This window comes from Macaca nemestrina, chromosome 14 (genome assembly GCF_043159975.1).
Source record: "Macaca nemestrina isolate mMacNem1 chromosome 14, mMacNem.hap1, whole genome shotgun sequence".
NCBI lineage: Eukaryota > Metazoa > Chordata > Mammalia > Primates > Cercopithecidae > Macaca > Macaca nemestrina.
The window spans coordinates 114,131,065-114,152,811 of NC_092138.1; the positions used below are offsets into that span (position 1 = coordinate 114,131,065).

General features: G+C 51.9%; 1 protein-coding gene and 1 long non-coding RNA gene across 3 annotated transcripts; one reads left to right on the top strand and one right to left on the bottom strand.

The window, feature by feature from the left end:
* Positions 1-8,125: 8,125 nt before the first annotated feature.
* Positions 8,126-21,431, top strand: LOC105464071 (growth factor independent 1B transcriptional repressor). 2 transcript variants are annotated; one of them, XM_011711736.3, is made up of 7 exons: positions 8,126-8,424; positions 16,248-16,367; positions 16,869-17,006; positions 17,775-18,046; positions 18,640-18,777; positions 19,269-19,500; positions 20,601-21,431. In XM_011711736.3, the coding sequence occupies exons 2-7, from the start codon at positions 16,268-16,270 to the stop codon at positions 20,777-20,779; spliced, it is 1,059 nt and encodes a 352-aa protein (XP_011710038.1). In that variant the 5' UTR covers positions 8,126-8,424; positions 16,248-16,267; the 3' UTR covers positions 20,780-21,431. The 2 variants fall into 2 exon arrangements, with proteins under 2 accessions (XP_011710038.1, XP_011710039.1); XM_011711737.3 differs by having other exon boundaries at positions 19,335-19,500; positions 20,601-21,430.
* On the bottom strand, positions 15,933-18,686 carry LOC139358235 (uncharacterized). Its single transcript, XR_011612906.1, has 4 exons — positions 18,621-18,686; positions 17,832-18,027; positions 16,363-16,551; positions 15,933-16,070 (listed from the first exon to the last, which is right to left on the bottom strand). It is a non-coding gene; the product is annotated as an uncharacterized lncRNA (long non-coding RNA).
* Positions 21,432-21,747: the final 316 nt, after the last annotated feature.

The window sequence follows — 21,747 nt, forward strand, 5'->3', positions numbered from 1 at the left end:
CTCACCCGTTAAGAATCAAGCTGACGTCACCTAACCCTAACCCTGCCGCAACTAAGACTGCTGTTAACCATCCAGTTAAAGAGAGAAAGCGCAGAGTTTTATAGTCGGCTGTTGAATATTTCTGCTGAGAAATAATAACTCACGATTTTGCTCAGGTTCAAGCAACCCTCCATAGTGCTGAGATTATGGGTGCGAGCCACTGTGCCCGGCCCAGATGGACTTCTCAATCTTCTTGTTATTTCCTCAACCTAGGGGCCCATGGGTTTGACACCCGTGCCAGGGTTTTCGGGGGGCCTCAGGCAGGCCTCTCTCCTGTACTTTGCCTGCACCCAGAGTCCCTGACTCTCCCACTCAGGTTCCCTGTGTCCCCCCACATTTCTTCCATGCTCCTCTGAGGCACACCAGCCATCTCGAGAAGTGGATGCACCCCAAACCTCACCCCATGGCCTCCCACCCGAATACTGCCCTTCCCCATCTGAGGTTCCCTAAGGCAGGAGGGTTGAAGGGTTTAACGTCCAAGCTGGGGCAGTTGTCATCTGCCTGTGTGGTTACTCAAAAGCAAAGGGTCAGTGTGGATTAATTTGAATTGAAAACATTATAAGCACATACAAGTGGGAAAGAGATGGAGACAGGGAAAGGGAAATAGGGAGGGAAAGAGGGCAAGAGAGACAGAGGGAGAGAGAGAAAGAAACGAGAAAAATACACTTCAAAAATGTTACTGTTGGCCAGGCATGGTGGCTCATGTCTGTAATCACAGCACTTTGGGAGGCTGAGGCAGGCAGATCACTTGAGGTCAGGAGTTCGAGACCAGCCTGGCCAACATGGCAAAACCCTGTCTCCACTAAAAATATGAAAATTAGCTGGGAATGGTGGCACGTGCCTGTAATCCCAGCTATTAGGGAGGCTAAGGCAGGAGAATCACTTGAACCAGAGTGGCAGAGGTTGCGGTGAGCTGAGATGGTGCCACTGTACTCCAGCCTGGGTGACAAAGCAAGACTGTCTTAAAAAAAAAAAAAAAAAAAAAAAGTTGAGTTGGGTGTGGTGGCTCACGCCTGTAATCCCAGCACTTTGGGAGGCCAAGGCAGGCAGATCTCTTGGACTCAGGAGTTTGAGACCAACCTGGACAACATAGCAAGACCCTGTATCTACAAATTTTTTTTTAAATTAGCCAGGTGGCCAGGAGCAATGGCTCACATCTGTAATCCCAGCACTTTTGGAAGCCAAGGCAGGAAGATCTCTTGATGTCAGGCATTCGAGACCAGCCTGACCGACATGGTGAAACCCCGTCTCTACTAAAAATACAGAAATTAGCTGGGTGTGGTGGTGGGCACCTGTAATGCCAGCTACTCGGGAGGCTGAGGCAGGAGAATCACTTGAACCTGGGAGGTAGAGGTTGCAGTGAGCCGAGATCACACCACTGCACTCCAGCCTGGGCAACAGAGCTAGACTCCATCTCAAAAACAAGCAAACAAAAATGAGCTGGATGTGGTGGCACGTGCTTATGGTCCTAGCTACTCGGGAGGCTGAGGCAGGAGGATCACTTGAGCCCAGGAGGTCGAGGCTGCAGTGATCCATGATGGAGCCACTGCACTCCAGCCTGGGCGACAGAGTAAGACCCTGTCTCAATGGAAAAAAAGTTAATAGGGGTGGGACAGAGGTGCATATTCTTCGTTTTCTTACTTCAACTCTGATCATATATTACTCTTGTAATTTAAACAGCATGTATTTGTACACAGATAATTGTTTTCACTTTTTTCAGACTGGTTTTTGTTCGAGGAAAGATAGGCAGGAGTGCCACCATGTGGTGGGACGGTGAATTGCTTCCCCTGCGGAGCGGAGCGCCTGGGTCGTAGTGTGGGGAGTCGTGGAGGGCAGTGCCAGCCCCCATGACAGGCAGGGTTTGCAAGCGGGGCTCCCGCACCTTGGCTGCCTGCAACCCCTGGCAAGGAGCCTGGACCTAGAAAGAGGTCCGTAGCCGCTGATGACCAAGTGGACATTTCCTACTTGGCCTGCTGCCCACTGCTGTCCACCCTTCAGCACACTAGCAGCGGGACAGAGCCAGTAGGCACTTCTCTGGCACCAAGATGTACATAAAGCAGACTGACTCCAATGCCCAGCCGGCTCTCTGGGAGTCCCTGGAGGGCAGAGACCACTGGGTCCATCATTCCATTCCCAGGACTGTTGGGTTCAGCTCATGACCATCACATTCTGTGGCTATTCTGGGCCAAGGCCAGAAGCTGCCCAAGTTCACACAGCTGATGCCCGGCAATGTCGTAGCCCCGGTGCCACCCAGCACAGAACATTCACCCCCAAGCCCCCACGACCCCCGCACAGAGCTTCCCCAGCCCACCTGCACCTGCCGGAGCTGTCCGTATAGAGGGCCCGTGGCCCGGCCTTAGCAGTGGTGGTTCCCATGTATTCAGCCCTGATATGGTCCCTGCAGACCAGCATGTGCTAAGGCCCGGCCCACATCCGTTGTCCACGGACAGAGGACCCCATGACGTTCCTGCCCTTAAGGAGCCACCAGTCTCACCGAAAAGCAAGTGAGGCTCCATGAGTAACCGAGCAAGACAGGAATCCAAGGGTTGTCATGGGTGGGCCAAATCCTGTAGACAACAGATGACTCCCTGGATTGTGGGGCGTGTGGGAGGGCTTCCTGGAGGCGTTGAGAGCTGGATTGGGCTGTGAAGGAGGGGGCTGAAGAGAAAGAACCATTCCAGACAAGGGGAACAGGTGAGGCAAGAAAGGACACAGCATATCCAGGTGATGATGAGAGGACAGTTAGAAGGTAAAAGGTAGAAGCCATGGCCCCAAATGCCTCTCTGGCCTTATTCCGTTCAATGACAGCTGTTGTTCCCGCTCAAACCCATCTTTTCCTCTACACTTGAGTCCTCGTCGTTTTGGCAGGAAAGTCGCCAGCCCTGGCCAATAAGAGACCCATATCCCTCCCCCTGGACACAATGATTGGTGCTGGGATGTGCTTGTGACCGGGCTGGGCCAATCAGAGTCAACCCTAGAAATCTTGCTGAAGCAATTGAGGAGATATCTCTCTCACCACTGGGGTTCCTAGGCTCGCAGACGAGAGCCGGATAAAGTGGGTAGAGATCACAGCGTGAGGATGAGGCCAACACAGCGGGAAGCCAAGCCGAGAGATGAAGAGTCATTCATTCATTCATTCATTCACTCTGTGAAGATATCACTAGGGTCTCCCATACTCTGTCCTAAGCCCCGGAGAGTCTGAGCTCTGAGCTGTGTGCCTGGAAAAACAGTTCCTGCTCTTGTAGCATGGACATTCCTTGTGGGAAGTCAGAGCAATAAATAAATGAATTAAAAGATAGGAAGATGGCCGGGCGCGGTGGCTCACGCCTGTAATCCCAACACTTTGGGAGGCTGAAGCGGGCGGATCACGAGGTCAGGAGATCGAGACCATCCGGCTAACACGGTGAAACCCCGTCTCTGCTAAAAAAATACAAAAAATTAGCCGGGCGAGGTGGCGGGCGCCTGTAGTCCCAGCTACTCGGAAGGCTGAGGCAGGAGGATGGCGTGAACCCGGGAGGCGGAGCTTGCAGTGAGCCGAGATCGCGCCACTGCACTCCAGCCTGGGTGACAGAGCAAGACTCCGTCTAAAAAAAAAAATAAATAAAAATAAAAATAAATAAACCCCATCTCTACTACAAACACAAAAAATTAGCCAGGTGTGGTGGTGGGCACCTTTAATCCCAGCTACTCAGGAGGCTGAGCAAGGATAATCGCTTGAACCGGGGAGGAGGAGGCTGCAGTGAGCTGAGATTGGGCCACTGCACTCCAGCCCAGGCGACAGAGCCAGACTCCATCTCAAAATGAAACAAAAACAAAAAAAAGGGTAAGAAGATAAGCAAGGTATTTTCAGATAAGTGTGAATGCTAAGAAGAAAGGGTTGGGTGAAGGAATAGAAAGTGACTGGGGTTGGGGGGTCCTACTTTAGTTGAAGATCAAGGAGGTCTTTCGGCAGAAGTAACATTTTCGCTAAGACCTGGTTGACAAGAAGGAGACAGTCTTGGGGAAATCAGAGAGTTAAGCCATCCAGGCAGAGGGCCCGAGAAGGGCCAATGACCTGAATGAGATTCCAGACAATATCATTTGAGCGTCTGGATCCAACTATGTCAGAAGCTGAAAATTTTCTCTGACCTGAACTAATTGTTTTATTGTGGTTATTAAATGAGTTTAAATTGGGTTTCTGAGCTGGGCACGGTGGCATGCACCTGTAATCCAAGCTACTCAGGAGCTTGGGAGGATTGCTTGAGGCCAGGAGTTCAAGACCAGGCTGGGCTACAGAGCAAGACCCCATCTTTTTGAAACTTTCTGCAACTCGCATCTGGAAAAGTGCTGTTATTTGAAAGGGTGCTGACGTCGTGAAAAACATGGAGTACTGATTTCTGAAGCTGAGATTTCTGTCCTAAAGGTACAGGGAAATTATCGAAGGTTTTTAAACCAGGGAAAAATCTTCCTGATCTTTGTTCTTTTTCTCTCTCTAGGCTCAGCTCTCAAATGTCCTAACTTTCCCTCCGCTTCCTTCAGTCTCTGCGTTTCTTCCCTAATGAACTCGCCTGCTGTCAGCTCCCTTCAGGGGACCTCCAGTCCTTAGCACATGCTGTTCCTCTTTGAGACACTTTTCCCTACCTTCCTTCTCCCAACTAACTTAGCCTAGGCATCAACTTAGATATCACTTCCTTCACCAACCCCCCAAGTCTGGGTCCATTTACAAATGCCCCAGACATCTTTTGTGTACCATGTTTATATCACAGCACTTGTCACCCCAAATTGTAAATTTCAGATTGCTCTTTGCTACCCTCTAGACCAGGAAGAAACATGTAAAGTCTGACTATTATTTGAAACCCCAGCATGTGGTGCCTTTTTGTAGGCACATGATACACACGCCACACACATTAGATAAGGGAGGTAGGGAAAGACCTGATACGTGAAAGGTACCCAATGGTAACTGTTAAATGGATGAATAAACTGATGAATGGGCACGGGAATGTGGAAGTGATTTAGCTCTTGTGAGAGACTAAATGAAGGTGTTGACTCCAGGGTTACTCACTAAGGGAAGTGCTGGTAGCTTTTCAGGCAGCCCTAGAGGGGACACAGAACATGGGAGGTCCAGGGCTCTATGGGCCTGGGTGAGGCTGACTGGGGACTCCTGGCTTCAATTGCTATGCCAGGAGACTGGTGGCCTGGCCACTGCTCTCCCATCAAGGGGAGCTTCATCTGCAGGCTGGGTCCCTGGTCTAGGTCTGGGAAGGCTGTCCCTGAGTCAGTTACTCAAGGGGGAAGGTAGGGACCCTAAAGTGGGATTATAACCTTAGAACAGCAATTGAACTGCAAGTGCCTGATACAGCGACTTCCTATTAGAAAACACCCTAAAAAAATGGAGGAAGCATTTGGTGAGATAAACCATGAAACATGTGAAACCATTAAAGATGTCAATAAAGGCTGCAGACGAATTTAGGAAGCACTTCCATAAAATCATGTTTCACGGAAAATGACTTGCTGATTTACAGTAGCAAAATGTGGATATGTGTGTATAAGGACATGAGAACATGAGGAAACTGTGGACTTGTTGACTTGGAAAGAATGTTTTAAGTTTTCTGCATAATGACAAACAGTTCTAGCTGATTGTTGGCAATGTACAACATCCACAGAATACTCAAGATGTGTCCCCTGGCTGGGTGCAGCAGCTTGTGCCTGTAATCCCAGCACTTTGGGAGGCTGAGGCAGAAGGATCACTTGAGGCCAGGAGAGTTCAAGATCAGTCTATTGTGAATACTGCTGCTATAAATGTAAGTGTGCAAATATCTCTTCGAGCCTGCTTCCAATGATTTTGGGTCTATACCCAGAAGTAGATCCACTCACTTTTAACTTTGCATTCTCTGAACTTTGGAGGAGATATTTGAGAACTTCTAAATTTCAAATGAAAATAATGATTTAGACCAGCCTGGACAGCATAGCAAGACCCCAACGCTACAAAAAATTTAAAAAATTAACCAGGCATACTGGTGCACCTGTATGTAGTCCCAGCTAGTCAAGAGGCTGAAAGAGGCTGAAGCAGGAGGATCTCTTGAGCCAGGGAGGTCGAGCCTGCAGTGAACTACGATTTCAACACTGCACTCCAGTCTGGGCTACAAAGCCAACTCCTATCTCTAAGAAAATAATAATAATAGGCCGGGCGCGGTGGCTCAAGCCTGTAATCCCAGCACTTTGGGAGGCCAAGACAGGCGGATCACGAGGTCAGGAGATGGAGACCATCCTGGCTAACACGGTGAAACCCCGTCTCTACTAAAAAATACAAAAAACTAGCCGAGTGAGGTGGCGGGCGCCTGTAGTCCCAGCTACTCGGGAGGCTGAGGCAGGAGAATGGCGTAAACCTGGGAGGCGGAGCTTGCAGTGAGCTGAGATCCAGCCACTGCACTCCAGCCCCGGCGACAGAACAAGACTCCGTCTCAAAAAAAATAAAATAAAATAAAATAAAATAAAATAAAATAAAATAAAAATAATAATATTTTTTTTTTGAGATGGAGTTTTGCTCTTGTTGACCAGGCTGAAGTGCAATGTTGTGATCTGGACTCACCACAACCTCTGCCTTCCGGGTTCAAGTGATTCTCTGCCTCAGCCTCCTGAGTAGCTGGGATTACAAGCATGCGCCACCACGCCCAGCTAATTTTGTATTTTTTGTAGAGATGAGATTTCTCCATGTTGGTCAGGCTGGTCTCGAACTCCTGACCTCAGGTGATCCTTGCCTGCCTCAGCCTCTCAAAGTGCTGGGATTACAGGCATGAACCACTGTGCCTGGCCAATAATAATTTTTTAAAAAGATGTTTCTTTCCACCAAGAGAGGCAATGGGGCTGGGAGCAGTGGTCTGCTGTCTGTGGCCTAGGGCTGGGACTGACATCCCAGCATTACTGAGGCCTGGTGACCACAGGGTTGTGGCCTCCTGGCTGGCACTCCAGGACTGGCCCAGCAGAAAGACCTTGCCTGAAACACCTCTTTTTCTTCATCTTGAACCTTGGACTTGCAGTTTAAATCGGGGCTTCCTGTCACCAGACTTGTTTTCTTTAGGAGGGAAACACAATCTCCCCAGCGCCTGGGCTGGAAGAGCAGGCAAAGCAGTCTAACAGTGCTCTGTTTGTGGCGTTCTCATCTTATGCAAAACCTCCAGAAATAAATCAGTCATCCTGCAAGCGGGAGGAGGCGGGGGCCAGAGGAGGAAGAAGGTGGGGAGCCAGGGGATGGGACACCCTGCCAAATGGGAAGAAATGCCCCAGCCGGCTCAGCCAAGCTTTCCCGCCCCCACTCCCCGCTCCCCCACCATCAGTGGGACACCCCAGAGGCCCCCACTGGCCTCCCCATCACTTTGTCTGCCACCAGAGGGCGGCACACGCGGGCTCTAGCACCTGGCCTTCAATCTGTATGGCAGCTTCAGCAGGCCAAGCGTCTCCTGGCCTCCAAACTCACTGCCACACCTCCACCGTGCCTCTACCCGCTCAAAGGTCATATCTGGGGGAAATGCAAATTTGATGTTTCTTCTGAAATGTGACCTCTGCAAGGACAAGGGGGGCCTCTATGAATGTGGCCGGCTTGGGAAGTAGGGGCTTTGCACAAGCCTGGCTGTCACAAGCCTCAGGGTGCTGAACTTGGGGAGGGAGGGATGGGAGGAGGGAGAGAGGAGGGAGGCAGGGAAAAACGGAAAAAAAAGGAGGGAGGAAAAGGGGGAAGAGAGAGAGAGGAGAGGAGGAGAGGGAGGGAGGGAAGGAAGGAAGGAGGGAGGAAGAAGGAAAATAAGGAAGGGAAGGAAGAAGGGAGGGAGGCAGGGAGGAAGAAAGAAAGGAGGAAGAGAAGGAAAGAAAAAAGAGGGAAGGAGGGAAGGAATAAAAAAGGCAAGAGAAAAGAAAGAAGAAAAAACCAAAGAGCCACGACTTCTCTATGCAAAATCGAGTTTTATAAGTTAGTATTTTTTAACTTTAATTTTTAAAATTTAATAATTTAGCCATCACTTTCTTTTTGTGCAGATGTTATTCAAAATTTCCAGCAAAATTCTGAATTTCTCTGCAGAGAGAAAGCGCTCCGCTCCAAGTGTCGAGGGTTAGAAATGAGGATTCGAAGTCTTGCGTCCTGGAAAGTTTTGATAAGCAAATACGGCTGAGCTCCCGCGCTCTCTTCATTGGCTGCTTCTTCACCGCCAGATTTTGACACAAATAATCAGATTGAAAATCAGGGAGGGGAACAGAAGAGGAAAAACACACAGAGAGACAGAGAAAAAAGGAGAAGTATCTATTTGTGCAAAGAGTCACACAGTTGACAGAGCGGAGGCCAGTCCCGAGCGAGGCTTTGCAGTTCCCACCTCGGGAAGCTCCGGCAGAACCCAGGCGAGGGACAGCTCCGGGCAGGTGAGTGCTGGAGGATGCGTTTCTGCGCTTTTCTTTTGAAATGTGCCTGCGCACCACAGGTGGCTTCACAGCAGGTTCCCTGGCTCCTCCTGCAGTCCTAGGAAGGGTGAGGTGGGCTGGAAAAGCTCTGGAAGGCAAGGAGCCAAGGGAGAAAGAGGGTGAGGACGTAACCTTGTCTGAGACACTCTGCTGAGAATTACACCTTTGCCGGCTGTGCAGAAACACTTTTCAAAACTTGATTTTAGGCTGACAGACGTCACCTTCGGGCACAAAGTCATACCCACAACCCAGCTGTCCCGGGGACCTGGGCAGTGCTCAGGGAGACACACTTCCAAGTGCCCGCGTTGTGTTCCCCCTGGGAGACAGTCCCAGACTCTGGGGACTTAACTAAAGTTCCTGGGGCACGTTTTTTTTTTGGTTGTTGTTGTTGTTTTGTTTTGTTTTTTGGGTTTTTTTTTTTTTTTTTCTGAGACGGAGTCTCACTCTGTCGCCCAGGCTGGAGTGCAGTGACGCGATCCCACTGAAACCTCTGCTTCACGCATTCAAGCAATTCTCATGCCTCAGCCTCCCAAGTAGCTGGGATTACAGGCAAGTGTTACGACACCTGGCTAATTTTTGTATTTTTAGTAGAGACGGGTTTCACCATGTTGGCCAGGCTGGTTTCGAACTCTTGACCTCAAATGATCCACCCACCTCGGCCTCCCAAAGTGTTGGGATTACAGGCATTAGCCACTGCGCCCAGCCAATTCCCAGGACACTTTGAGAGTCAGGCACTCTCGCCCTCAGAGCCTACTAAGGGGAGATGACAAGGCTACCCTCTCCCACACACTGCCCAGGCTCCAGAAACAATGGAAACAGCCATGGGGAGGTACTGTTTCAGCTCTCCTTTCCCTGTAGACTGTTGTTAGCCCTTTCCACCTACTTTTGTAGAAAAAAAATAAAAAACAAGTTTAAATGTTAAGGCATCTGGGGAGACATGTTCACTCTAAAATAGGACTTGTAAAGAGGAGGTCTGCAGAATTGACGTGGGTATGTGCCTGTGCACATTTTTCTGGGGAGAAAGTCCACAGCTTTCATGAGTTCTTAGGGAGCAAATTCAGTTACAATCTGTGGGCATGAGTCTGGTAGATATTAGAAGCTAACTGAGCTGCACCTGACCGCCTGGGCGCGCCTGCATGTTTCTTAGTAGGCAACAGGTAAAATATTTCTTCCAAGTCTAGCAAAGTGTCAAGTTTCTTGTCCTTAGAAGTGTTGCAGAAGGAATTCTTTGGACAAGAAAATGCATAATTCTCCTTGCTCTTTCTGTGAGATTTTGGTTTTCCTGAGGAGTGTTCTTGGGGAACATTGGAGAGCTATACCTGGTTTAGGTTTGATTACTGGAATCACTCAAAACCAGTGCAGACTATTGCCCCAAAGCTTTAAGGAGGGCAGGGTAGGGTGGGTGGGAATCTTAGTGGACAGTACAAGGATTTTCAAAGGCTCTGGGACCAGATGACTCCAGAATACCCAGGGAAAACAGCCTGATGAAACGGGATTCTTCACTGTCTGTGCCCCCATATCCAGACCCTTTGTTGAAACAACAGCAAACGCCACCCCCCCGTTAGTCTAGAGGGAGGCTTTTCATGTGTTCCTTGCCAGGAATTCAAGCCAATGGGAGCTGCTTTAGTCTATAATATAGAGATATGCAGAAAGAGTTTCATTCACTCACTTTTCTTTTTATTTTGATAAAATACACATGACAAAATTCACAATTTTAGCCATTTACAAGTGTACCATTCAGCGGTGTTAAGTATATTCACATTGCTGTGCGACCGTCACCACCATCCATCCACAGAACTGTTTCATCTCGTAAAGCTGAAACTTCATACCTATTACACAGTAACTTCCATTCCCTTCCCCTCCCCCTGGCAACCTCTATCTTTTTCTGTCTCTACGAAATTGCCTATTTTAGGGACTCATATAAGGAATCACACAGCATTCGTCCTTTTGTGACTGGCTGATTTCACTTAGCATAAATCCTTCAGGTTCATCCATGTTGTAGCATGTCCAGCATTTCCTTCCTTTTTAAGGCCGAATAATGTTCAATCATATCGCTAGACCACATTTTGTTTGTTTGTTTGTTTGTTTGTTTGAGACGGGGTCTGTTGCAAGGCTGGAGTATAATGGTGCGATCTTGGCTCAGCGTAACCTCTGCCTCCCTGGTTCAAGCAATTCTCCTACCTCAGCCTCCTGAGTAGCTGGGATTACAGGCACCCACCACCATACCTGGCTGATTTTTGTATTTTTAGCAGAGGCAGGGTTTCGTCACGTTGGCCAGGCTGGTCTTGAACTCCTGACCTCAGGTGATCTGCCCACCTTGGCCTCCTAAAGTGCTGGGATTACAGGTGTGAGCCACTCAGAGCGGCCATAGACCACATGTTGTTCGGGTATTCATCTGCCATGAACACCTGGCTTGCTTCTACCTTTTGCCTATTGTGAATAGTGCTGCTATAAACATGAGTATGCAAATATCTATTTGAGTCTCTCCTTCCAATGATTTTGGGTCTATACCCAGAAGTACATTCACTCCCTTTTGACATTGCATTCTCTGAGCTTTGGAGGAGACATGTGAGAACTCCTTCTAAATTTCAAATAAAAATAATGATTTAGACCAGCCTGGGCAACATGGCAAAACCCCGTCTCTACAAAAAGTACAAAAATTAGCCAGGTGTGGTGGCGCACGCCTGTAGTCCCAGCTACTCGAGAAGCTGAGATGGGAGGATCGCTTGGGCCTGGGAGGTGGAGGTTACAATGGGCCAATATCAAACCACTGCACTGCAGCCCAGGTGACAGAGTGAGACCCTGTCTCAAAATAATAATAATGATGATGATGATGATAATGATTACTTTCTGCTGGGGCCCCTGAGCCTGACCTGGGTGCATTTTCCCCTGACTCCTTCATGGACAAGTCTTGTTGTTTCCCCTTGAATCTTTTTTTTTTTTTTTTTTTTTTTGAGACAGAGTCTCACTCTGTCACCAAGGCTGGAGTGCAGTGGCACCATCTCGGCTCACCGCAATCTTCGTCTTCTGGGTTCCAGTGATTCTCCTGCCTCAGCCTCCCAAGTAGCTGGAATTACAGGTGTCCACCACCACACCCAGCTAAGTTTAGTATCTTTAGTAAAGACAGGGTTGCCTGTCTTTACCATGTTGGCCAGGCTGGTCTTGAACTCCTGACTTCAGGTGATCCGCCTGCCTTGGCCTCCCAAAGTGCTGGGATTACAGGCATGAGCCACCACGCCCGGCCTCCCTTGAGTCTGTAAACATAAAGGAAGTCAAAAGGGTCCTCTGTAGTTGACCCTGAGAACCAGCTGAGTCTTACCCAACCCTCCCAAAAAGGGAACCCGAGTGACAAGTCTTTTAGTCAAGGTGGTTCAATCTCTCACTGAAGGTCAACGAATTCTACATGGGATTTTAGAGCAAAAGGGAAGTTTAGAAATCTCTCAGCCCAACCGTCCCTTTCGAGAGATAGGAAAACCAAGCCTCAGGTTGGTGGCTGATGTGGTCACAAACTCCAGGACCCCAAATCAGACTCGATTCCTTGGGCAACACAAGGGGCCTCATTACAGGGACCTCACAGGCCTGTTGATCCAAGTCCTACTGGAAGTTAGGGCGCCGGCTCCTGCCAGGGTGGAGGGTCACCTGTCTTCAAGGAGCACTGACTGAGATTCTGACTCAGGGTCGGGGGGCTCTACCAGGATCGGGGGGTTATGAAGTGATGTTAACAGTGGGCCTCTTTCCGGAGGTCCGATACTATCAGGGCCTCTGTTTTATGAAGAAATCCTAAGCTTCTTTCATAATCTCTGCTCTTAGGTCTTTCTCAGAACGGAGTTCGTGTGAATCAAAACCAAGTGGTTGTTAATTAACTACAGTATAGGTGATTCGTTCCTGTTTTTTCTTTTAAAAAAAAAAAAAAAAGCAACCTTTCCTACTTTCCTAACAGGGACCAAAAGGAAGTTCACCAGGTGCGTTTGGCCCCTTTGTAAGCCGGAGGGCTTGGCCGTGGCGTTGGCTGTGTCCCTGTCACTTGCCAAGCTCAGGGGAGAGCACACTGGGGGGAGGCAAGAGAAGGGGTGTGGGGCTCAGGGGAGATCACTAGAGTAGGCGTGAGAATCACCTTCCTGAAGCTGGAGAACTCCAGAGGCCAGCCCCACCCTGCACTGTGCCTAAGTGAAAAGTGCTTGGCCAGGGCTCGTGAGCGCTAGAAAGTGTCCTCGTTGTGGGGTCCGGCATTGGAGTCAGTTGACCTGAGGTCTCCTTGGGCCCTGAGCCCAAAGGAAGATCAATGCTTCCTGAAGGGAGGTCTGTCCCTGGCCTGGCCCCACTGAAATTCTTCAGAGCCACGTGGGTCTTTTAGGAGCCTCGAAAAGACTTGGGGGTCAGAGGGTTTGATTTTTCTCCCCCCACCCCCTTTTTTTTTTTCTTTTTTGAGACAGCGTCTGGCTCTGTCGCCCAGGCTGAAGCGCAGTGGTGATGCGATCTCAGCTCACTGCAACCTCCGCCTCCCGGGTTCAAGCAATTCTCCTGCCTCAGCCTCCTGAGTAGCTGAGACATAGCACGCGCCACCATGCCCAGCTAATTTTTGTATTTTTAGTAGAGACGAGGGTTCACTGTGTTGGCCAGGCTGGTCTTGAACTCCTGATCTCGTGATCTGCCCACCTCGGCCTCCCAAAGTGCTGGGATTACAGGCATGAGCCACCGCGCCTGGCCTGATTTTTCTCCCCTCTTGCCCCAGCACCCCGCATTTCCCTCTGTACTGCAGGTGGTGTTCACCAGGTGCTGTGAGGACCTCTCACAGTGCTGGGTGGCACAGTGGCTTGAGAGTAAAATCCTAACAGGCCAGGAGCCCTGGATCGGTGTCACTTTCCTCTCTACACCTCAGTTTTCCTACCTGCAACCTGGGAAGACACTGCTTGACACAGGCACGTGAGGGAGTTTCAGACTGCTGTTTTCATCCCTAGCACATCGGCTCCACACCCTCTGCAGAGAGAAAGCCATGCCGGGCACTGCCCAGCACTTGGCACCCAGTCTGCACCGAGTAACTGCCCACCTCCTGGGCTGAAAGTCAAGAGCTTGGAGGCCTGGGGCCAGACAGACCCCAGTCCTGCCCTGCTCACTCTGCCGCAGGGTCCTGAGCCCTCCAGGCCTCAGCTCCTCCTTTATGAAATGGGACAGCAGCAGGACTCAGCATCTGGATTAAGCATCAGGATTAAAGGTGTAATAAAAAAGGCCGGCTAAGCAGCCCCCTGCCACAAGGGTTGACGGGCGCCTCCTTCTATCACAGACGCCTCGGCGAGTACCTTTGGTTCTAGCTGATTTCCTCATAAATATTATGTGGGAAAAATATCATCTTTTGATATTTTGATAGGCCCTCACAGGCCCCCTCAAAACAAAGTGCGAGGGGAACCCCGCACCCTCAGCCCTCCTCCTGCTCACGGGGTCCCCTCCTCTCCCGCTAGGGTCTGGCGTCCCCAGGGGCTTTCTTGAAGCATAGAAGAGTTAGAAGCGGGAAGGAAGGGGGGTGTGGGGAGCCCTGGTGAGGGAGGGGGAGGAGGCAGGAGGAGGAAGACGTGTCCCTGGGAGATAAGGCCGTGGGCTGCCCCCGGCCCGAGCCTGTGTTCAGAGAGCCGAGCATCTGACCGCGGGAAGGGACCCTAGAGGTCTTCAAGGTCTTTTCTCCTAATTTTAGAGCTCAGAGAGTACAGGGCCTTGAGCGCGGCCCTGGCTTCAGGGAGCTGCGGCAGCCCTTGGCGCAGGGCTCACCCCGTCCTTTGAATGCACCTGCAGTGGGCTGGGTGCTGGGATGCGCGGATGGGCACATGCTGAGCGCTTCCCATGCTGGCTCCTGATGGATAAAGGTCCTTTCTCACTCCCCACAATCCCATGGGGTTGGATTGGGATCCCCATTTAGCAGATATGGCCACTAAGGCTCGGGGATGAGTCTTACAGCAGGCAAGGGCTGGGCCTGAGCTTGGCCCTCTGTGCAGAGCCCCCAGTCCAAACTCCTGATGTCCCCAGGCTCTGGGCCAGGGGGAAGGAGGTCTGGGCACAGTCAGGTCCCTCTTCTGCCTGGCTCTGGGTCATCCCTTTGGGGAAGGGGTGAGTCCCTGGCCCTTTTCCAAGCTGCATTCTCTAATCTCCCATCTCCCACCCTGCTCCTGGGCCAAGGCCTTATCACCCTCGCCCTCACTGCTGTTCTGAAGCAGCTGTGATCCCTTTCCCGCCTTCTCTGGACCCTATCACCGCTGCAGTCTTGCATGGCGGCTGGCCCAAGGGGATGGGGGCTGGGACTCTTCCGAGGCCTCAGGCGTGGGCCTGGTGTTGGTCTGGGTGCAGCATGGGGGCAGAAAAGATAGAGGACCACAAGATGATGCTTTCCAGGAGCCCCCAGGGGAGCCTCACAGGCTGAGTACAGGGATGTGAAGCATTCTGGGGGCCAGGCGGGGCTCTCAGCTCCAGAGGGCTCTGCAGGGGAAGCCAGGGTCCAGCCCTGTCACTCCCCGACCCTACCTGGGATGGTCCCCTGACTGATGTGGTCCTTGGTTTCTTCCCCCACTCCCTGACCGGTGGGGTCAGTAGTGATGCTGGGCTGCCCACGGAAGCTGGGGGATATTTGCCTCTTCTCCTGTGTCCATGAAACTTCAGGCTTCCAGGTGCAGTGGAGTGGGGGCTCCTCTCAGGTCTTGAGTCCCCCCACCCCATTCCTCAGATAGAGAAGGCCCCTGTCTCTCTAGGAAACAGAGTCTGGGCCAGGGCTGTGGACAAGGCGCAGCCCTGCTCTGTAGCCGTGGCTTGTAGCTTGCAGGAGCACGTGGATTGGCAATGTCTCCTCGTTTGCTCCAGCTTCTCTGCCAGAGCCCCCTGTGATAGACACTGAGCACCTGTGATGCCCTTGTCAGCACTGCAAGCCTCGACATCCCCCCTTACAGCAAAGGGAATAGGCCCAGAGAGGTTAAGTGTCTGTCCCAGATTGCACAGCAAGTGAGCTGAGATTCTAACCCGTGAACTGCTGATTCCAAAACCTAAGCTCAGACCATCTGTTTCTATGGCCTCTGAAGGTGAATCTCACTGGAACCTAAATGTAACTTTCTAGAATTGGGGTCCACCGTGTGTCACAGAGGGAGACCTTAGCCCCTGCCTTTCCTTTTCTGCTCCATTGCAGCCCAGATCGTGCCAATGGGAGCAGGCTTGTCTGAGCATTTTCTAGGGGGCGATGTATTTGTTTTCTGGTGAAGGAGCAGTGAGGGAAGTTAGGATTTGTAGCTGCCGTAACAAAATAGCACAAACAGGTGGCTTAAAAACAACAGAAATTTATTCTTTCATGGTTCTGGGGTCTAGAAATCCAAAATCAAGGTGTCCACAAAGTGGGTTCTTTCTGGAGACTCCAGGGAAGAGTATTTCGTGCCCCTCTCCGAGTTCTGGCAGCTGCCAGTACTGCCTGGCATTCTCTGGCTGATAGAAGCATCACTCTCTGCTCTGTTGTCACACGACATTCTCCCTGGGTGTCTGTGTCTCTGGGTCCAAATTTCCGTCTTCTTATAAGGACACTAGTCATCTTGGATTGAGGGTCCATCCGAACCCGGAATGACCTCGTCATAACTTGATGACATCTGCAAAAACACACTGTTACTAATAAGGTCATATTCACAGGTTCTGGGTGGACATGAACTTTGGGGCTCACTCTTCAAGCCAGTAGAGCTGCTGTTTGAGCTCAGGAGGAGGTTCTGAGATATGGGGAGTATTGTTCTCTTGTCCTTCCCAACCGCTCCCATCCCTCCCTCTTGCAGGTGTGGGGTGCACACTGAAAATGCCACGCTCCTTCCTGGTGAAGAGCAAGAAGGCTCACACCTACCACCAGCCCCGTGTGCAGGAGGATGAACCGCTCTGGCCTCCTGCCCTTACCCCGGGTGAGTCAGAGCCAAGGCTGGCGCCCTGCTGAACCCACCGGGGCCTTTCTGCTCTGTGTGATGGGGGTGCAGCAGCGTCCCTCCTGCAGCAGCCTCTTCTTCCAAGTCTGGAAGCAGGAGTGCAGTAAATATGGGTTGCAGATAAAAGGAGTAGATGCATGAATGATGCCTCATCCCTTCTGCCCTGTTGGGGAGATGAGAGTGTCAAGTTGGAGCCCGTACTCAGTTACTGACATGTGGGGCCTCACTGGAGGCTCAATCTAGGGCTGGAGTTGGGTTGCTCAGAAAAACGGACTGGTCCAAAGTCTTTCCCAGGGTCTCCTCCTGGCCTCTTCTCACCCCCCTGCCCTGGGCAGAGCCCAGGAGTATGAGCCACCAGAAACAGCCGCAAGTGGATGTCTATCTGGGCCTCTTTCTCCTAGGGAGGGTGTGCCCTCCTTGCTCCCTCTGGGCTTCCCAGAAGCTGTGGCTACTGATGCTGATGGTCCTATCTCCCTACAGTGCCCAGAGACCAGGCCCCGAGCAACAGCCCTGTCCTTAGCACCCTATTCCCAAACCAGTGCCTGGACTGGACCAACTTCAAGCGAGAGCCGGAGCTGGAGCAGGACCAGAACTTGGCCAGGATGGCCCCGGCACCAGGTACCCATCTGTGACCCCCTGTCATTCCCCAGGGAGTGCCAAGGGGAGGAAGGATGAAGGGACTCTTACAACACGGCCCCTTGGGGCCCTGGAGTCAGGAAGGACCCACAAAGTCACTGGATGCAGCCCGGGCTCTGTGGCTTCCGCTCGGGCCTCCCAGACAGGGAGCTAATTCCCAGATGCGGGCTAGGTGGGGGAAGAGGTAAGAAGCAGCAGCTGGGCCGGTCCATGCAAGGGGTGAGGCGGGCACTTTGGAGTGAGGGCGGGGCTGTTTCTGGACTGGAAAAGCTGAGGAGCCCCAGGGACACAGGCAGCCCCAGCAGTAAGTATTGGGTTGACACCCTGAAACCCTCCGCATGAGGTGATGAAGGTGGTGGTGGGTGGTGGAGGGTGGTGGGAAGTGGGTGCCCTGTGTTTATTTTATTTCATTTTATTTTTTGAGACAGGGTGTCACTCTGTTGCCCAGGCTGGAGTGCAGTAGCACGATCTCAGCTCACTGCAACCTCCGCCTCTCCGGTTCAAGTGATTCTCCTGCCTCATCCTCCCTAGTAGCTGGGATGTTAGGTGTGAGCCACCACCCCTGGCTAATTTTTGTATTTTTTGGTAGAGACAGGGTTTCACCATGTTGGTCTGGCCGGTCTCAAACTCCTGACCTCAAGTGATCCTCCTGCCTTGGCCTCCCAAAGTGCTGGAATTGCAGGCGTGAGCCACCATGCTCAGCCCCCTGTGTTTAAATGAGTAACCAGGCATGTGTCCCTATCTCCACAGAGGGCCCCATTGTGCTGTCCCGACCCCAGGATGGGGACTCTCCACTGTCCGACTCACCCCCATTCTACAAGCCCAGCTTCTCCTGGGACATCCTGGCCTCAACGTATGGCCACAGCTACCGGCAGGCCCCCTCCACCATGCAGTCAGCCTTCCTGGAGCACTCCGTCAGCCTGTACGGCAGTCCTCTGGTGCCCAGCACCGAGCCCGCCTTGGACTTCAGCCTCCGCTACTCCCCGGGCATGGACGCGTACCACTGTGTGAAGTGCAACAAGGTGGGCAGTGGGGGGTGTGGGTGGGCACCTGGGCGCTGCTCTCTGCACTCCCTCTCAGCGCACTGGCAGCTCTGGGTGTTCCCTGTGCTGTGAACCTTGGGACTCTGGTGGGATTAATGATCAAAACGTTCGCCCTCATCACCATTCATTGAGCTCTGACCATGTGCCTGGCCCTGTGCTAAGCAGTTGACAGGCATGAGTGCCAGGAGGCAGATGAAGGGTTAAGGTTCAGAGAGGTTAAGTCACTTTTTCAGGATCAGACAGCAAGTAGCTATCAGAACCAGCATTCAAACCCAGCTCTGGCGAACTCCCAGCTCTTAACCACCGGGCTATTCAGCCTCTAGAGGAGGCAAGGAGGGGGCTCCAGATCCCCTCTCTCACACCCAACTTTGTAGATGGGAGACTGAGCCACAGAGAGGAAAAGGGACCTCCCTGGGACACACAGCAAACAAGTAGCAGAACTGGCGATCCAGTGTCCCTTCCTCTGTACACTCTGACTTGGCCGGAGCTGGGCATGGAAGAGACCATGGGACCCCAGGCCTGTTCCCCTCTCTGCAGCCCCCAGTGGCCTCACACGCTGCCCCTGCTTCCAGGTCTTCTCCACCCCTCACGGACTCGAAGTGCATGTGCGACGCTCCCATAGTGGGACCCGGCCCTTCGCCTGTGACGTCTGCGGTAAAACATTCGGCCACGCCGTGAGCCTGGAGCAGCACACACATGTCCACTCCCAGGTGGGCACCTGGCCCTGCGCGGGACTCCCAGCCCCATTCCTTTTCTGTGCTTCCCCAGGGAGCCTGGGGGCTGCGACTGGGTCCCTCCCCCTGCTCCTGGGGGCGACACAGATTGGGAGGGGTCCCCTAGTACCCACCTCCCTGAGTCTATGTCTCCAACACCTGCCGTTAACAGACTTCCTACCCTTAACTAAACCGCTGTGCAGACCACAACCATCCCTGCCTCAAGGAACTCACTCTGGGTTAGTGGTCATGAAATGTGACCCTCTAAAAAATTTCTGAGATCAGTCAGTCCATCAGTCAATCAACAAACATTTATTGAGTTTTATTTTAAGCGGTATACCGTGAAGATTACAAGGAAAAATCCCACAGGAGGCCAACGAGGCTCCAAGCTCCAGTTTCACCTCAGAGGCAGAGATGAGGGGTTCCCGGGTCCTGCTCCTCCAGGCCCTATCCTCCAGGCCACCCCAATGGAGTGTCCTATTCCGCAGGGGATCCCGGCCGGGTCCAGTCCTGCGCCTGCGCCTGATCCCCCGGGGCCTCGTTTCCTCCGGCAGGAGCGCAGCTTCGAGTGCCGCATGTGCGGCAAGGCCTTCAAGCGCTCGTCCACGCTGTCCACCCACCTGCTCATCCACTCAGACACGCGGCCCTACCCCTGCCAGTTCTGCGGCAAGCGTTTCCACCAGAAGTCGGACATGAAGAAGCACACCTACATCCACACAGGTGAGTGAGTCTCACCTGCCTGCGCCCCCTGGGCAGAGCACCCCCACCTTTCCCTGAGAGATGCATCAGAGGCCCCCAGCGTGAGGCTGGGGGTGGGGTCTAGTTACAAAGTCGAAGGCCACTGATGATAGAGGGCTGGGCGCCTGTGCTGCTTAAGTGCACTTAATGCATGGAAAAATTACAGGAAGGAAACAACAAAATCTCAACACTGGTGATCTCATGGCAGAAGTGAGACTAGCAATCGAATTATTCATTCATTTGCTTGCTCATTCACTCACTCACTTGCTCATTCATTTGTTCACTCATTTGCTCATTTATTCACACATTGGCTCACTCGTTTGCTCGTTCATTTGTCCACTCATTCATTCATTTCCTCATTCATTTGTTCACTCATTCTCTCACTCATTTGCTCATTCATTTGTTCACTCATTCTCTCACTCATTTGCTCATTCATTTGTCCACTCATTCATTCGTTTGCTCATTCATTTGTTCACTCATTCACTCATCTGCTCATTCATTTGTTCACTCATTCTCTCACTCATTTGCTTATTCATTTGTTCACTCACTCATTCATTTGCTTATTCATTTGTTCACTCATTCATTCATTTGCTTATTCATTTGTTCACTCATTCTCTCACTTATTTGCTCATTCCTTTGTTCACTCATTCATTCATTTGCTTATTCATTTGTTCACTAATTCTCTCACTTATTTGCTCATTCCTTTGTTCACTCACTCATTCATTTGCTTATTCATTTGTTCACTCATTCATTCATTCATTTGCTCATTCATTCCCTCCTTGCTATTAGCTGAGTGCCTCTTTTGTGCCAGGTGTACCAGACTTGGAAATGTGTTGATAAACAAGATGACTCGGCTGCTGCCCCTAACCACCCTATAATCCAGTAGGGGTGGGAGGAGGGTCCAAGTTGTGTCTTTGCTTCTCTCTCCTTTCTAATTCTTTTCTAAAGTGAATATGAGTTGGCCACGAGAGAAAACATAGGGAGTTATTGGAAAATGAACCCCGGGGCGGGGCAGTGGAGCGGCAGGCCTGGTGAAGAGGCCCTGACCCCACCCTTGCTGTGCTGCCCTCCCCTCCCTGCAGGTGAGAAGCCGCACAAGTGCCAGGTGTGCGGAAAGGCCTTCAGCCAGAGCTCCAACCTCATCACCCACAGCCGCAAGCACACAGGCTTCAAGCCCTTCAGCTGTGAGCTGTGCACCAAAGGCTTCCAGCGCAAGGTGGATCTGCGGCGGCACCGCGAGAGCCAGCACAGTCTCAAGTGAGGCTGCGCGGGCTCCCAGCTCCTGGCCAGCCTGCCCTGCGGTCCTGTCACCTGGAGGCCAGCCTCTCATGCCCAAATCTCCAGTCTCCTGGAGGTGGGACTGGACAGGAGTCTTCCAGCTTGTTTTGAGACTCACAAAAGTGTTGTGCGACCTTGGGCAAGTCACTTTCCCTCTCTGGATCAACATTTCTCCTGCTGCCAAGTGTGGGAGCCTGGCTGGGTCTTTCTGAGCAGAAGTTGTTTCCAGGTGTGCTCAGGCGCCTTCCTCTAGCAGAGCACAGAAAGCTAGAATACCCGCAGGGATACAGGGATGCGGAGAGTAGATGACCAGAGCTAGGACTCACAGACAGACCCTCTGCCTGCCTGCTGTCCACTGAGCTGGGACCTGGTCACCTTGGATTTTAGCGGGCCTCTTTCTGGCTGCAACAGGCAGAGTAGGAGCTGCCTCTCACCCCAGTCAGAGGCCTGGCACCCCCTCTGCTTCGGCCAGATGTGCTGGCTGACCCCGACTTCCGACCAGCACTCAGCTGGCCACTGAGGATTCCAGCTCTACAACCAGGCCATGAGGCTGGAGAAACTGGCAGTTATTGCTGTCAAAAGCCTGTTCTCTCAATTGCTGTCAATAAAATTAAAGATACAGATTTGCCGCCATGTGACCAGCATTCATTGCCTATGAGGTCCAGGGTACTGCACGAGGCTTTGGGGGATGATGGGGGGAGGCTTGAGGAGCAGAGAAAGCTATGGAGGCACTCACAGGCAAGTTGTGGAGACCGGTATTCAGCCCCCACGTGCACAGACCCGCTGAAGAGCCCGTAGCAGGCAGAAGGGGCCCATGCGACAAGACCACAGGGGTGGGCAAGGCTAGTGCAGCTGGGGCGGTATCCGTTTCCTGTGGCTGCTGTGACAAATGACCACAAACTTAGTGGCTTAAAACAACACACACTTATTCTCTTACAATTCTAGAGCCAG

Excerpts from the sequence above, each read along its gene's own strand:
- LOC105464071 (XM_011711736.3), top strand. The coding sequence starts at position 16,268 with ATGCCACGCTCCTTCCTGGTGAAGAGCAAGAAGGCTCACACCTACCAC. Across the intron at positions 16,368-16,868 it reads GCCTCCTGCCCTTACCCCGG|TGCCCAGAGACCAGGCCCCG; the intron begins GTGAGTCAGAGC and ends ATCTCCCTACAG. Across the intron at positions 19,501-20,600 it reads GCACACCTACATCCACACAG|GTGAGAAGCCGCACAAGTGC; the intron begins GTGAGTGAGTCT and ends CCCTCCCTGCAG.